The sequence below is a fragment of the Zingiber officinale genome, chromosome 8A, assembly GCF_018446385.1.
Source record: "Zingiber officinale cultivar Zhangliang chromosome 8A, Zo_v1.1, whole genome shotgun sequence".
Lineage (NCBI taxonomy): Eukaryota > Viridiplantae > Streptophyta > Magnoliopsida > Zingiberales > Zingiberaceae > Zingiber > Zingiber officinale.
The window spans coordinates 14,664,851-14,681,508 of record NC_056000.1 but is presented as its reverse complement, the minus strand read 5'-3'; the positions used below and the strand labels follow the sequence as shown (position 1 = coordinate 14,681,508).

At 40.1% G+C, this 16,658-nt stretch overlaps 2 protein-coding genes across 3 annotated transcripts; one reads left to right on the top strand and one right to left on the bottom strand.

Annotated features, from left to right (window-relative positions):
• Positions 1–267: 267 nt before the first annotated feature.
• Positions 268–6,535, bottom strand: LOC122012649 (calcium-dependent mitochondrial ATP-magnesium/phosphate carrier protein 2-like). 2 transcript variants are annotated; one of them, XM_042569254.1, is made up of 6 exons: positions 6,087–6,513; positions 3,814–4,599; positions 3,641–3,731; positions 3,359–3,555; positions 3,135–3,217; positions 268–492 (listed from the first exon to the last, which is right to left on the bottom strand). In XM_042569254.1, exons 1-4 carry the CDS (start codon positions 6,424–6,426, stop codon positions 3,363–3,365), a joined length of 1,410 nt encoding a protein of 469 aa, XP_042425188.1. In that variant the 5' UTR covers positions 6,427–6,513; the 3' UTR covers positions 268–492; positions 3,135–3,217; positions 3,359–3,362. The 2 variants fall into 2 exon arrangements, with proteins under 2 accessions (XP_042425188.1, XP_042425189.1); XM_042569255.1 differs by having other exon boundaries at positions 3,135–3,555; positions 6,087–6,535.
• Positions 6,536–9,263: 2,728 nt separating this feature from the next.
• Positions 9,264–11,825, top strand: LOC122012648 (pentatricopeptide repeat-containing protein At4g32430, mitochondrial-like). Its single transcript, XM_042569253.1, has one exon. The coding sequence runs from the start codon at positions 9,331–9,333 to the stop codon at positions 11,602–11,604; it is 2,274 nt and encodes a 757-aa protein (XP_042425187.1). The 5' UTR covers positions 9,264–9,330; the 3' UTR covers positions 11,605–11,825.
• Positions 11,826–16,658: the final 4,833 nt, after the last annotated feature.

Here is a 16,658-nt window from a genome sequence, read left to right as displayed (position 1 = left end):
ACTAGGAATAACAACTGAGTAGTTCGACACCCTAGCCAGGTTTTTCAAACACGCACCAATCTCATATGACAATTAAACTAGCCAATGAACCAAATCGGTGTCAATGATAAAACCATTGCAAAACAAAAGGATCATTCAGCAATACTACTACTCACACAAAACTCTATAACAGCAAAACCAAAAGACTAAGAAATTAGTGGGACAATCTAATCTTGCTCTGTAACATTAGTTGTGGTATCAACATTTAGTCTCCCATGCTCTTTCTCAATCAATGTTGTAGTGACAAACACAAGTCTAGTCTCCACTTATTCAGTTAGTCTATTGGTAATTAAGATGGCTGATTGACTCCACAAGGAGTCGAGATGCTGCTGAAAATGGTAAAGCCTGAGAATTTAAGTCAAAACAGTTTCATGTCTAATAATACAATTATTGATGTTAAATAAGTTCTGAAATGCTCCTTGGACCATGCTCTCTAAGAAAGATGTACTTGCACTGCAATGCAACAAGATACCAATAATAAGTAGCAATTACTAAAAAAATACAATAATGTGATGCACATATCAGCTTAAACAACAAGATTGATGGAAAAGGTATAAACATGGATAAGACCTAATTGATGTAGAAGTTTTTTAAAAAAATAATTGCTACCATTATAGGGCCTTTAACATAGTTTCTCAGCTGGTACCTCAAATTGAGGAATAAGAAACATTATAGCATCATCTAACAAATGGAATAGGCACTGTAGCACTTGATGAGAAAGTTTAATGTGATGAAATAGATAAAGAGGGAGAGAAGCTTCAATTCTTGAGAATACTCTCCAATATCTTTAAGACATCATCAAATTTATCAGCTTAGAAATCAATGATCGACCGATCACACTGCAATCTGATGAACATTATTGACCACCAGTTTCAATTTTCAAGTTACTTGGAAAAATTGATGTTGAGAATTCTCTGGTGACGAGTTCTTGGTATTGAAAAATCAAGATGCCAGGAAATCAAAAGGAACAAATAATGGAATGACTGAATACTTGGTTCTCATTAACAACACCCTAAATGCAGAACAATTATGCTGGAGCTACTTGAAGAACTAAAGTTATAGCAGTATGGATACTAATTAAAGGTCACAATTAGCAACTGCTTCCAACAAGAACAACAAATTCACTGAAAGTTAGGGTTCTGAAGACTGTAATTCTTCATATGTCAAGCAGTTGAAAGCATGGAGTTCATCAGATGAGAGATAAAGCCGTTCAGAATCATCACACACAACTCTCTCCCTTGCTTTAGTGGCCTAGAGCATTAAAAAAACATACATGGTAATGGCTTCATTTTGGTCCCTATTGTTTTTATGTTCTTTGCTTTTCTGCGATAGTACAAAACTTTTGACAACAGGAAATTCATTTCTAGGCTGCAAAATACTTCTGGTAATCACATTGGCATTAATGCCTTGGAATGAGGATAAGTCGTTATACATGCATGTTTGGTTCTTTGATTTTGTTACAGCAGGAATTATCAGGTTAGAGCCATGGATTAACTAGGATGGATTGGGGATCTATCTGTGGAGGTTATCCTTATTGACCGTATGGGAATATTTATACATTCGTGTGCGTGTGAGAGAGAGAAAGAGCTGTTTATGCATATGAAGAGCATCACTGCATCACATGCCACATATCCTATATGTTGGAATTATAGAATTGGATTAGATACACTGCCAGGTTGGAGATTATGCAAACTGCATTGTGCATACCAGCTATATGTTCTTTTAATCTTCAATTGACTGACATCTAGAACAAGCCAGATTAAAGTCTAGCAAAATCAACTAGCAAGGACTCAATCACAAGCTTGTAAAACCTTACTTCAAACCTCCCATTGGGCTGTCACCATATGACAATTAATTGCCCTACTATCAGGGGAACATTTTTGTGGTTCTGTGCACAAAAGTCTAGTCAGGATAAACAATGTTGTTTGCTTCTATTATATTTCATAAGGTCAAGAGTTTTGGGAATAAAGATCTTCATAGGCAACAAGAAAAAACATGTGGCATGCATGCATTTATTATTATAATAAGAAAAGAAGATTATAAGAATGTTCATGGATCAAGAAGATAATCAAAGACTGTCAAATCATGCAGTGGAATGGCAAACTCCTTCTGGCCATGGCACAATGCCTTAGCCCCCACAGGTGTGGTGCAATTATAAAACACTCGGAGGAACAAATAAGAGAACTAGAGTTCGAATTCCAATAAGAACAAATATCCTGAAGGTCGGCTTCTAAGTGTGCATAAGCTGTGCTCTGGATTTACTTGGTACGTGAACCAGGGGGAAGGTCGTCTACCTACAATATTAGTCAGCTGAAGCCTTCGCCTAGACGCACACCTCGATTAGCAAAAAAAGCTCCATAGCTTCCATGAGAGTGAATGACAAATTATGCCTACTACATATAGAGTTTTAACTAAAATGCTACTTGCATCTCTCTATGCCAGCAATTGTTCCAAGGACTTGTGATGGATAGCATTTACTTATCAGTTGTTCCTTTGTATTTTTGCAAAATTTTCTTTTTCCATATGACAAACTTTGCATGGAATGAACTTGCATGAGATCCATTAAATGTGGCCATTTTCAATATCCTGGACCAAGCAATCTGTGCAGGCAAATATACACTATATGCAGAATGAAACATGCAAAAATGGGGTAAATGAGGATCGGATTCATGCATAATTAGTATCGTATTTATTTAGTACATCCTAGTGAATTAAAATGAGTAAAAGGATAGCAATAATTACCATGTTCTTTAAAAATCTTTTCGCATTCACCCATAATTAGTTTCAGATTTATTTAGTATTTCCAAGAAGATTGAAACAGGCAAAGCGGCATTAGCATCTTCTTCCTACAAAGACTACTCATGAATTACTTAATTATTTTTCTCTTTAGCACAAACATTACAAACTATTTTCCTCCAAAATCCAATCTTAAAGCTAATTTACAAAATCTCAATTATTATGTTGCTCAAAGGCAAATCAGAACCAAGATTAAAAAATCAAATAAAAAATAACACTTCAGATAAGTAACATGTCACAAGGATGATAATAATCAGCTGTGTCCAAGATAAAGCTGCGTACAAAGACAGAAACTGTACCTGACTCATGAAGCTATAAAGCTTGGCCATGCTTACAAAATCCAAATATCATTGGAAAAGGAGCTCTTCAGACCTCAGATAATCTTTACTTCATGTGTAGAAAAATACAATTATACAACGGAAACAATCAATGCACCTACTCTAACTGTAATCTTCTCTTCGTTATCATAATACTTATAGTCAGCCATGTCAATTATGGTGGATTTGGAAAAAAATCTGAATACCTCCTTAATCAAGGGAAAGAGACTTTTTCATTGATTCGTAAACTAGATAAGTAATACTAGCAGATGGCACTACTTTGAGAAGGTTCGGGAATAGCCCCTTGTAGAACCCTGAAAATCCTTCATTCCTAAAGGTTTTCCGGAACACATCAGACATCCCACTATAAGCAGTAGAGGAGTTGGTGCGCTGGGCCTGCATTCTGAAAATAAAATTAATGAGTCAGCTGCAGAAGACAACACCAAAATGTTGAAAATACAATCTAAAGCAATTTAATGATTAACTACCTCGTTCTAATAACCTGCAAAGGGTAAACACATGTTGCTCCTAGAGCACCAGAGATAGTCCCACAACCCAGTTGCACAAGAGGACCCGGTTCTACATGTTAGTTGGGCTATCAAGTCAGACTACATACAAAAACAATCGTACAACATGAAAATGTGAAAATTTTAAAACTTACCACTATTGTTGAGAATATATGTTCTAGACATATCCTTTAGGGTCTCATATGCAGTAAGATCTATGCCTGCATAAGGAATAATTCCAAGAAGGGATGGTACAACCCCTCTATAAAAAGCTCGAGGTCCTTCATGGGCCCAAATGTCTTTTGTCAAATTAACTAGACTAGGAACTCTACCACCTTCACATGCATAAGTCTGTAGTCGAGTTTTCACAAGATCCAGGGGATAGATAGCAGTTTGTGCCACTGCACCTGCTAGACCACCAGCAATCAAACGGCCAGAAGCACCAATATTACTCTTATCAGTGCCTTTGGCTTTAACTATATAGTCTTTCAGCAATTCAAATGTGAAAAATCTTATTGCACTCTCAGGTGCAACCTTCATAACATTTAAACCATTACCTCTAAAAAACCCCAAGAAACCACCCTCTCTCCATATCTTCTTTGTTGCTGGAAGAATCCGTGCTTGAGTTGTCTGTACTTGCAAAATCACTTTAAGCCTGTCAAGAGGAGCAGTCGCAGTTCGAGAAGCTGCTCCAGCTACCCCACCTGCAATGAGGTATTTGGATGCATTTGAATGTTTACTTATCCCTTCTGGGATAACAGCCTGTTCACCAATATCAACATGACAAACTTTTTCCCAGTACTGATAGATGTTCTCCATAGTTATTTCATGAGGGCAAAGTAGAAGAAAATCTCTCCATTCCTCAAAAGTTATAATCCCATTGTTATCCTTATCCACATGATCCACAAAACTAGCAAGCTCTTCATCATCGATTTCAATTCCTGCAATGCAGACACTAGCAGTTCTTATGATAAAATCTTTAGTAGGAGATGGCGAAGATATTGGTGAACAGGTGAATCAAACTATAAGATCCATTGGAAACATGCTTTGAGATCCTATAAAGTTCTGACATTCAACTGCTAAAACATGCAGATCTTCAATAATTCACTTGAAATTACAATAATTCTGACCAAATGATGAAGAACCTGAAGCTACTGCTTCAGGGACCCAGAAATTCATTATGCAAAGTTTTCAAACACCCGGTAATTATGAAGGTGTCTAGAGGCAGATATTCAAAGTTTAGACATGAAGTGGAGACAATGCAGTTGTTAATTCAACCAATAAACAGAGAGGATCATGTGTGTTTCTAACAAACAAAGAATATTTGGTGCATAAACTTTCCATATAAAGCTGGGTCTTCTACATATTTTTACTTGACAACTAAACTTTCCATATAAAGCTGGGTCTTCTACATATTTTTACTAGACAACTAAACTTTCCATTTAGTCTTTTTAACTAGACAATTTTTTTTATTTTTGACCCACTCTTGGAAGGTAAAAAGCTTTATGAAAACGTCTCTTCAACCAATGAATAAGTTTCTTTAAATCTTTTCTCATTAGTTACAGAAATTTTCGCATGAACGGAAGCATCCAACAAATTAGAAGATTAAAGTCAATTTGAATATTGAAACTTGAGCACCACTAGGACAACAGATATTTCACCAGAAAAGCTTTAGATGATGCTCATCTAAGCATCAGGGGGCTTTTACATCTAAGAGACATTAAGGAAGATGGTGGCCCCTAGGGCATAGCTGAGATAGTAACCATGGGGTAGACTTGCCGCATTAAGCAAGGGTCGAATCCCAGCAAAAGCCATGGATACACCTTCGCCCATAGGGACCATCTATGGTTTCCTGATTTACCCTCTCTACAGATGGTCGTGGGGCCAAGCATGTGGGGTGCTCGGGATGTTAGGAAGATGGTGATAACCAAACTAAGATCCTGGACACAAATCTATATTTTGCAGAGAGGTAAGTTGTTCTTGCATCTTTTAGCAGTGCAACATGGCATGCATGGCTCTTATCATGTGAAGTTTTTTTTTTTAAAAAAAAAATGTCCCTATAAAACTGTTCAATAGTTTCTAAAGCGAAATGGTTGGACAGCACGTATTAAATAATAAAAACAATGACAAAAAACGGAAGGAAAAGTGTCATTGCCTCTTTGAAATTTCATACCTAAAATAATTATACAAAATGCACCTAGGGAAGCAAGGATAATGATCATCGAACATGATTATAAAACTGTATGATAATTATTACATTCAGGATCCTAGTACTCACTGTGTCTTCTATAGATGTTAGGGATGAAATTAACATATTTCCAGAAAATTATTGGATCATCGGACCAATATTTGTCAATGGTTCCTATCTACAACGTTATATTGCTACTTGACATGCAGATGAGAGTGTTCCATATTGAATGGATTTTACCTGCCTTGACGAGCGCATCCCATAGTTCTTCAGGCAAGATGCAACCGTTGTGCTCGACATCGATGGCCTGAAAGATGCGGTAGAGCTCGAGCTCCTTGTCGTCCATGTACCTGCGGAATTCCTGGTACTCCACGCGCCCATCGCGATCGGAGTCGCAAACCTTTAGGAGATCCCTGGCGTACTTGTACTCAGCAGGGATGTTAAGGGCGGACAGACCACCCTCGATCTGGGTGTAATCGAGGTAGCCAAGCCCAGCCTTGTCGAAGAACCCGAAGAGGCTCCGGATCCGGGTCTCCCGCTCCTCCTTGGTCTCGCGCAGCGCGAGCAGGACGTGGTCCATGGACACTGGTCCGGGCTTCTTCACCGGGTTGCAACCGCCAGGATTCCTCTTCTGCTGCTTCTCGTCGGCCTTCCTCGTCGGCAGTTCCATCTTCACGGGTAGGTCGATCCGTTGCTCCACTGCCTTGGCCGCGCCGGATATCTTCCGCCGTGGCGATGGCTCACAGTACCGATCAACGGGGGAGAAATTGCATCCTCTAATTCAATAAAATTCGACCAACCCACAAATTGCAATTCCAAATCCCAACCGGAGGAGGAAGAAGAATGCCGATGAATCGAAGGGAGAAGCGGAGGAGGGGTTCGCTGTCTACGAGATGCCTCTCTCTCTCTCTGCCACTCTCGAAATTACTGCAACTATTTATATTTATTATATGTACAATAATAACAAATTTCCAAATTTTAATTTTTAAATTGAAATGTCATCCTATATATTAAATATTACGGATTGCTAATTTCATTCGAAATTTATTTGTTTCCAAATTTTATTTGGTCAATAATTAAATTTGAGTAACTCATTCCATATTTCTTTATAAATCGAACTCTAACCATTTCAAGAAAGATTAGTTTGTCTATTCAAATACATGTTTCTTTTTTTACAATCCTAACTATAGGTTTGATGAATAATTATCAATGAATATGTCAAATCGAACCAATGTGATAAAAAGGTGTCTTTCTCATCATCTATTGTAGAAGACAATCAATTAGCTACTTCTTTTAAATTTCTTTGGTCGGATTGAATTTTTGTCCAAATCCCAAAAAGGAAAAAAAAAAAAGTAAAATTATTTCCCATTATTTTAAGCATGAAGAGATTTATTGGATTGATTCCCACGCAATGTGTATGAGCACTTCCTATAAAAAAAACAAAACAAAAAAAAACCAGGCATTGCGCTCGTGAATGTTCCAAGCGCATTCCTTAATTCCCCCCTTCAATTATTAATAATTAAATCTCCAACAATAATGGCCAACTATAACTTCAAAATTTTAGAGTGGACTTAGAAGTTAGATCGTATGATTGGAATATATTTACATCGGATGATTGGAACAGCTTATCAACCATCTACTGAACGCAATATATTTACAGCAAACTCTACGGTGGAGAATGAAGATAATCCTGGCAATATATATTGGATGGCAGTGCGTGATTCAATTGCTATGGAAATTACAAGAAGTGGACGATAATTTTAGCGTTAGATTTTTTTAGTCATATATTTGCTATTCAATTGCTTAAATTGTTTCGGATCATATTTCACTTTGTTGCTTTCATTAATATCACTTTGCTTTATATTGAAATGAGACTTTAGGGTTTAGGGCTGGGAAGTTCTTCATTGGATCGGTCAACAGACCGATCCAGTGATACTATGGTTATTTGATCGGTCACCAGACCGATCAGTGAACTCACCGAGAATTACTGATCGGTCTGTTGACCGATCCAGTGATACTGATCGGTCACCAGACCGATCAGTAACCAATCAATAACCCTCTATGAAATTACTGATCGGTCTATAGACCGATCAGGAGGCAACGGAGTTAGGGAGAAAGGATAGGGGGATCGGTCTGTGGACCGATCCACCTATAGCCTGATCGGTCCACAGACCGATCAGAGCATTTACAGACCGATCAGGCTATGGCCTGATCGATGAAAAAGGATGTGGATCGGTCTGCTGACCGATCCACAATAATGTTTGGTGTAAATTTTCTTTTAATTATTGCTAATTAGTTGTTATTTAACTTTTTAATTGCTTGAAATTTATGTTAACTTTATTAAAAAAAAATCGATCCTTAACGTATGTTTAATTTAAGTTATTGTAACTTTATTACATGCAATAATGATGTATGCCCTTTTTGATAATTTTGTTAATAAAAAGATCTTATAATACCAAATATATCAATATCTTTAAGTTGATTATAATAAATTCGCCCAAACACTTTAACAACTTATTTTTGAAATAAGATCTAACAGCTTATAAGCTCCTAAGCCTATGTTTGGATGGGGTGAGGTAAGGTTCATTAATGGAAGGAGAAGGGAGGGAAAGTAATATATTTATCTTGCCCTTGTTTGGAAGAGAGGGAAAGTTCAAAGGGATGGAAATGAAGGTTAAATATATAAATTTACAAAAATATCCTCTTATTTTTTTAATAAATCTGTATGTGAAAATATAAATAAGGATAAAATTGAGATAATTTTTCCTTACCCTTCCTTACACCCCAATTTGGGGTGTAAGGAATTTCGTTGATTCCCGAGCATGCAAGGGGAAGCTTTACCCTTTTCTCCCCTTCCCCTTCATGGCTCACTCTCTCCCAAACAAGTGTAAAAATTCTTTTTACCCATATTTACCTTTCCCTCCCCTTTACTCACCTCCTCCCAAACAGAGGGTAAAACAACTTATAAGCTATTAGATCTTATAAGATATTTTTAATAAATTTAACCAAACACCCCCTAAGTCCAGTTGTTAGATTTATAACTAAAATAGAATGCGACTATAAAAATGCCTATGTTATACTTGGTAGTAGAATTCATCAACTATTTAGTTAATTGACAAAGGAAAAAATTATTTTGCTCCGTACCAAATACTTTTGAGAAGTGGCCAACTAATAATTGAATAGAATCGTTATGTTCATCATTGTTAGGCTATTGATTTACTCTCTACTTAGAATTTCTGCTAATAAATAAGAAAATCACTAAAACTTATTAGAACAAAATTAAGATGAAATTATTGGATTCATTTCAACAACGATTTAGAAAATATGAACATACTGATGGTAAAATTATAGAGATGTTTTAAATTTAGCAATTAAAGTGTTACCAAAAAACAAACATAGTATCCTTGGCAACCAACTCATGATTGTTACGATCAAATAAAATGTTGTCAAATCCAAATCCACTAAACCTTCGCGGCAATTGCTCATGCGACGCTTTTCTTTTTCTCCAAATCTTGGTGCTCCACCTCTTCTTCCGTCGTCTCTCTCTCATCGACGCCACCTGCTCGACGAAATCTCAAACCTAAATTCCGCTCCGACATGCCCAGACGAAGTTGCCGCCGCACTATTCAACCCCATCCAAGTCATCAGGGAACGACTCCGGTCGGAGGCCTCCCTCGACCCCGGCGCCGTCGCCGCCTCACTCAAGCACTGCCGTGGCCGGGAGGGCCTCCAGCTTCACGGCCTCGTTCTTTCCTCTGGCCTCGACGCCCACACCATCGTCTCCAACTCTATCATGAACTTGTACTCTAAGTCCGGCGCCCCCGACCTCGCGCGCAAGGTGTTCGACGGAATGCCCCGTCCCGATGTCGTCTCCTGGAACACTTACCTCTCCGGCATAGCTTCCAGCACCGAAGCCCTCGACTTCTTTGCTCTCATGCGTCGAACAGGCGTCCATCCCGATGGTGTCACCTTCACTGTGGCCCTCGCTGCATCGGCGAACCTGTTGGATCCGGAACCTGCCCGGCAGTTGCACTCCCTCGTCCTTAAATCTGGCTTCGGTTCCGACCTCATCGTCAAGAACGCGGTCATCAGTTCTTATGCCAGGGCAGGCCATTCCGTGGAAGCCCACATGGTGTTCGACGAAATGCCATTTAGAGATTCGGTCACCTGGAATTCGCTGCTTTGTGGCCTCACTCAAGACGGCAGAGGCGGAGCTGAAGCCATTGAGTTGTTCCTTGAAATGGTGAGGGATGAAGGCGTCCGACCTGATCGTATCTCAGTTGCCACTGTGATCTCTGCGTGTGGCCAAGAGGGAAAAATTGGCTTCGGATGTCAAGTCCATGGCTTTGCAACTAAGGTTGGCGTTGCGGCCCATATATCAGTCTCCAATCTGCTCATGTCAATGTACTACAAGCATGGGGATGTTAGCTCTGCGAAAAAGGTGTTCGATAATATGATGCAAAGGGATGCCATTTCGTGGACGACCATGATCTCTATTGAGCCAGACAATGCAATTCATCTCTTTAATGTTATGAGGCTTCAAGATGTGCAACCAAATGATGTTACTTTTGTTGCACTAATTTTTGCTGTTAACGATCAATTGTTGAGAGAAGGGCAAATGATTCATGGAGTCAGCTTTAAGCTTGGAATTGCTGAAGAGTTGAATGTTTCCAACAGTCTCATAACTATGTACGCCAAGCTGAAGATGATGGTCGATGCAAGGAAGGTGTTTGACGCAATACATTGTAAGGAGATAGTGTCTTGGAATGCTTTAGTTTCTGGATATGCTCAAAATGGGCAGTTGGAAGATGCTCTAGCGGTGTTTTCCTCCTTGATCTTACATTGCATGCCAAATCAGTACACATTCGGGAGCATCTTGAGTGCAATAACTACAACTGAAATAGTTTCCTTGGCATATGGCCAGAGCTTCCATGCCCACATTCTCAAGTTGGGTCTTAACGCAAATGCCTATGTTTCTGTTGCTCTCATTGACTTGTATGCCAAGCGTGGAAGCATTGATGAGTCTCGGAGAGCTTTCGAAGAGGCTCCTCTCAAGAGTCTGATAACTTGGACATCGATCATCTCTGCACACTCAAAACATGGAAACTATGAAGAGGTGATGAGCCTCTTTGAAAGCCTGAAGCGAACTGGTATTCATCCTGATCACATCACATTCCTTGCAGTTCTTGTTGCATGTTGCTGCAAAGGGAAGGTTGATATGGGGCGCAAGGTGTTCGAGTCAATGGTGGATGAATTTGAGATTGAACCATGGCAAGAGCACTATGCTTGCATGGTGGACATGTTGGGGAAGGCTGGGAGGCTAGAAGAGGCAGAAGAGTTCCTGCAGCTAGCACCAATGCCACTTGGGATATCAGCATTACAGAGCCTGTTAGGGGCATGCCGTGTGCACAGAAATGCTGAGATGGGGAGCAGGATGGCGGAGGCACTGATGAAAGTTGAACCGACCGAATCAGGTGCCTATGTGCTGATGTCAAACATTTATGCAGAAAAGGGAGAGTGGGACAATGTAGCTAAGTTAAGAAGGGGAATGAGGCAGAGAGGAGTGAGGAAAGAAATCGGATTCAGCTGGGTGGATGTTGGCTCTGGAGAATCCCCCTACATGCATAGATTTTGCTCAGGAGATAAGACTCATCCTCTTGCTGAAGAAATACACTCAATGGCTGAGAGTTTGGGCATGGAGATTAGTTATAAAAAAGAGGATTCAGACATGGGCTTCTATCTGGCAGCCACAAACTGAGTGAATCAGTGCCAACAAAAGATGAAATTTTGAACCTTGAACTCCATTTCTGAGTTGCCAAATTAAGCGCACAGTTTCAGATATTGAAAACCCTAGCAAATGTTGGTCCTGCGAAGGGTTCAGTAGTGAAGCTAAAGATGCTAACAAAAAAAGATTACAGTATATTTCAGACTGATTTAAGGGAACTTATTAATTCATTTGTTTACAGCACAACAAAATAGAACTTGACAAGGAAGACTAAAAAGAGCTGCAATAATGAAATTCAACGTCCAAAAGCTTGAAGACAGGTTTACTAGTGATAATTAACGTACCAACGGTGTTCTGTAAATAAACAAACAAAAGGTTAAATTCCGAATTAAAAACAAAAGATCATCAACTCAGTAAACTATTGCCTTGCAGTGAACCACATGATCACCTAAGTTAAAGAAATTTGCACAACATTCAATCCCAGACGGAGATTTTACGGGATATTAGCTGAATTTAAATATACTGAATTTAAATTCACTTATCTGTTAAAATGACCTGAGTTGATAATCTCAGGCTGCCAGTAGGGGCTGGTTTTCTGACCACGGAGTGGTTAAGTGAGCAGAGTGTCAAAGCAGCAAAGTCCGCGCGGACTGAAGGTCGACCGGGCCGAGCAGGTGGTCGACCTGGCGAGCAACAAAACAGGCTGATCGTGCGAGTAGTGAGACCAACCGAGCGTACCAAGGGCGGACGACCGAGCGAGCGAAGATGCTGACTGGGCGAACGAAGGGGTCGACCGAGCAGCGAGGTCGGGTAGGGAGAATGGCCGGTCGAGCAAACAGCGAGACAAGCCGAACAGGCGAAGAGGCTGACCGAGGCCTGCGAACGACGCAGTTTCCTTGAAACAGATTCGTCCACCTCCGGCTGTGCTTCGAGGCTTACTCGGGTCGTCTGTTTCCCAGGATACAACGGCGAAACCGCAATCTCCACCTAGCACTGGTGGTTGCGGCGAACTGAGAAATACCCGAATACTATCACCAGGGTTCTGTCGAGTGGAAGAAAGAAACGACAGAGAAGAAGAAGAGGGAAAAGAAGGTGGATGGAAAGATTATTTAATCTTTCTTTTCCTTATCTCTTTTCCTCTCATGCTCAAGGCCTTTTATAGGATGCCTTGCATGAGGTTACTTTTCCATTTGCTAAAGAAACGTCATATGCATTATATTAATATGCGTTTCTTATTTAAGCGTTAATGAAAAAAGAATAATCCAAGTGGCAAAATGTCGGTTAATTTATTTGGGTGTGCATAGGTCGTGCTCGCACACAAGCAAACTTGGTTCAGTGCAATCCGGGCCCTAGATTTGCACCCTCCCTATGCAGCCACACACAAGAGCAAGCTTCCACTCATTTATTTGTTCACAACACACATGCTTGTGAAACAATATAAACCAACCATCAAGCCGTGAAACTTCCAATATGGGACTAAAATCTTCTTCACAATGGAGCTTCTTTCTTCTTCACTCTCTTCTCCATTCACTCATTTTCAACAATCCCCCACATGAATGGAGATAGAGTAAGTGATAACATCCAGCAGTTGAGTCAAGTATAGGATAGGTAGGTTTTACCCTTTGAACCCTCCCTTGTGAAGATTTGGTTGCTTACTGGCTGATAGTAGACACGATGTCTTTGAACTATACTGTCGTTTGTATAAGCAATGACAAATCTCACCCAAGACTCTCCCTGATACAACTCAGTTCTCATGAGTGTGTTCGTTCTTGGCCATGAACACGCCTTGTTCTGTGAGAAGCTCTAAGAATTGTGCCTCTAATTCTCTTCGAAGCGGCCTCACTTCTTTCTCACATAGGTAATCCCTCAAGAGTTGTCATATACTCTTCTTGATCATTAAAAGCCCATCAGCTTACCCTGGTCTAGTCACTGTTTCATTAGGGTACTCCCCCACAGTGTGTCTAGTCAGTGCAGATTAGTTGTCCCTTTGAACCTAGTTTTTGGGATCTCCAATCAGCATAGGTTGGGTGTCCTCTGCACTGATCGCTGACAACGACATCAAGCTCATTCCTCGTGATGAGCTTGCAACTAACTCTCGATTTAACCCTTTGGTTAGCGGATCTAGTAGGTTATCCTTTGACTTCACATAGTCAATAGTGATAACTCCCGTTGAGAGTAGTTGTCTAATGGTATTATATCTACGACGTATATGTCTAGACTTACCATTGTACAGATGGCTCTGTGCCCGACCAATTGCTGATTGACTATCGCAATGTATACAAATTGCCGGCACAGGTTTCGACCATCTCGGAATATCTTCTAAGAATTGTCGTAGCCATTCAGCCTCTTCACCATATTTGTCAAGAGCTACAAACTCAGATTCCATCGTGGATCTGGTTATTACAGTTTGCTTAGAAGATTTCCAGGAAATGACTGCACCTGCTAGAGTGAAGATATATCCACTCGTAGACTTAGAGTCTTTTATATCAGATATCCAACTTGCATCGCTGTATCCTTCGATCACAGCGGGATATCTTGAATAGTGCAATCCATATTCACGAGTATACCTCAAGTACCTCAATACTCTTGTTATCCCTTTCTAGTGCTCAACACCGGGATTACTCGTGTATCTACTCAGGTTGCTTACTACGTAGGCTAAGTCTGGTCGTGTACAACTCATTAAGTACATCAGACTTCCGATCACTCGAGAGTATTCTAGCTGAGAGATACTTTCACCTCGATTTTTCGATAGATGTTGGCTCGTATCTATCGGCGTTCGTGCCAACGCAGTATCACCTTTGGTAAATTTCTCAAGAATTTTATCCACGTAATGAGACTGACTGAGAACAAGTCCTTCTGTTGTTCTAAGAATTTTGATCCCTAGAATCACATCAGCTAGGTCCATGTCTTTCATGTCGAATCTTGAGTTCAACATCCCTTTTGTGGATTTGATTATCTTATCATTATTCCCAATGATAAGTATGTCGTCTATATAGAGACACAAAATGACATAGTCACTCTCCGTGGCTTTCATGTAGACACATTTGTCACATTCATTTATCTTGAATCCACATTCCTTCATGACATTATCAAATTTCTCATGCCACTGCTTTGGTGCTTGTTTCAAGCCATATAATGACTTCACCAATTTACAAACCTTGTTTTCCTGTCCTGGCATAGAAAACCCCTCAGGTTGGTCTATGTAGATTTCCTCTTCTAAATCCCCGTTTAGAAAGGCTGTCTTTACGTCCATTTGATGTATTTCGAGATTCCATAGAGCGGTGATAGCTAACAATACTCTAATGGAAGTTATTCTTGACACCGGAGAATACGTATCAAAGTAATCAAGGCCTTCTCGTTGTCGGTATCCTTTGATTACCAATCTGGCCTTGTACTTATCGATTGTGCCATCTAATTTCATTTTCTTTTTGAAGATCCACTTGCAGCCTAGTGGTTTACTTCCTGGAGGAAGATCCACAAGTTCCCAAGTGTGATTTTGCAAGATAGATTCTATCTCAGATGCAATTGCCTCTCTCCAGTGAGGTCCATCAGACGAGCTTACTGCTTCTGAGTAACTCTGAGGCTCACTTTCCAGCATGAAAGTAATAAAATCTGATCCGTAGGATTTTTCTACCCGAGCTCTTTTACTCCGTCTAAGCTCAACCTCAACTGGTTCATTATCTTCTTCGCCTTGTGTTTCATATGCTCGGTTTGAGGAGCTAGCATCCTCTCGGGTTTTATATGGAAACACATGCTGGAATATTGAGGCATTTCTTGATTCGATTATCGAGTTCTTGTGTACATCCAGTATGTGTGACTCATACACACAAAATCGATACGCACTGCTGTTATGTGCATATCCAATAAATATGCAATCAACAGTTTTTGGTCCTATCTTAATCCTTTTCGGATCAGGTACCAAAACTTTGGCAAGACACCCCCATATTCGTAAATATTTGTAGGATGGTTGTCTTCCATTCCATAACTCATAAGGGCTCTTATCTATTTTCTTTCGGGGCACCTTATTTAAAAGGTAATTAGCTGTTAACACAGCTTCCCCCCACATGAACTCTGGCAGACCAGAGTTCAATAGAAGAGCATTCATCATCTTCTTTAGAGTTCGATTTTTCCGCTCAGCAACTCCATTTTGCTGAGGAGTATAAGGAGCTGTTGTTTCGTGTCTGATCCCATGTTCAGCACACAACTCAGCGAAGGGTGACACATATTCACCACCTCGGTCACTTCGAACCACCTTAATCTTTCTATTAAGCTGATTTTCAACCTCATTCTTATAGAGAGCAAATTTCTCTATAGCTTCATCCTTACTTTTGAGAAGATACACATAACAGTATTTTGTGTTATCATCTACAAAAGTGATGAAGTATTTATTACCACCACGTGTTGGCGTACCTTTTAGGTCGCACACATCAGTGTGGATTAGGTCAAGTGGTTCATTACTTCTTTCAATATGTTGAAAGGATGACCTTGTCATTTTTGCTTCAACACAAATCTCACACTTGTGTTTTGGGTTAAGGTGGAATGAAGGTATGCTTTGCATGTTTATTAATCTACGCAACACATCGTAGTTAACATGTCCTAGTCTACCATGCCACAAACACGAAGACTCAAGCATATAAGTGGAAGAGCTTTCACTTTTATTTATCTTAGGCTTAATCGCCATTACATTGAGGTTAAACAGCCCATCAGATACATAGCCTCTCCCTACAAACACTCCATTTTTGGACAATACAACTCTGTCCGACTCAAAAACAATGCGAAAGTCGTGCTTGTTTAACAGTGATCCAGATACTAGATTCTTCCGAATTTCTGGAACATACAACACATTGTTCAGAGTGAGGTCCTTGCCCGAGGTCATCTTCAGCACCACTTTTCCTTGGCCCATGATGTCCGAGGTTGCTGAGTTCCCCATGAACAGCTTGTCTCCAGTGACTTCTTCAAAGTTGTGGAGTAGCTCCTTATTGCAGCAGACATGTCTGGTGGCTCCAGTATCGATCCACCATTGTCGAGGGTTTGAACCGATCAAGTTTAGCTCGGGGACCACAGCGCAGAGGTCGTCCATTTCTGGC

Bases quoted from the DNA above. Each gene is read 5' to 3' on its own strand.
- LOC122012649 (XM_042569255.1), bottom strand. From the start codon at position 6,516: ATGGAACTGCCGACGAGGAAGGCCGACGAGAAGCAGCAGAAGAGGAAT. The intron at 4,600-6,086 runs GTAAAATCCATT...TCTGCATTGCAG, and splicing joins GGATGCGCTCGTCAAGGCAG to GAATTGAAATCGATGATGAA. The intron at 3,732-3,813 runs GTAAGTTTTAAA...ACTAACATGTAG, and splicing joins ATATATTCTCAACAATAGTG to AACCGGGTCCTCTTGTGCAA.
- LOC122012648 (XM_042569253.1), top strand. From the start codon at position 9,331: ATGCGACGCTTTTCTTTTTCTCCAAATCTTGGTGCTCCACCTCTTCTT.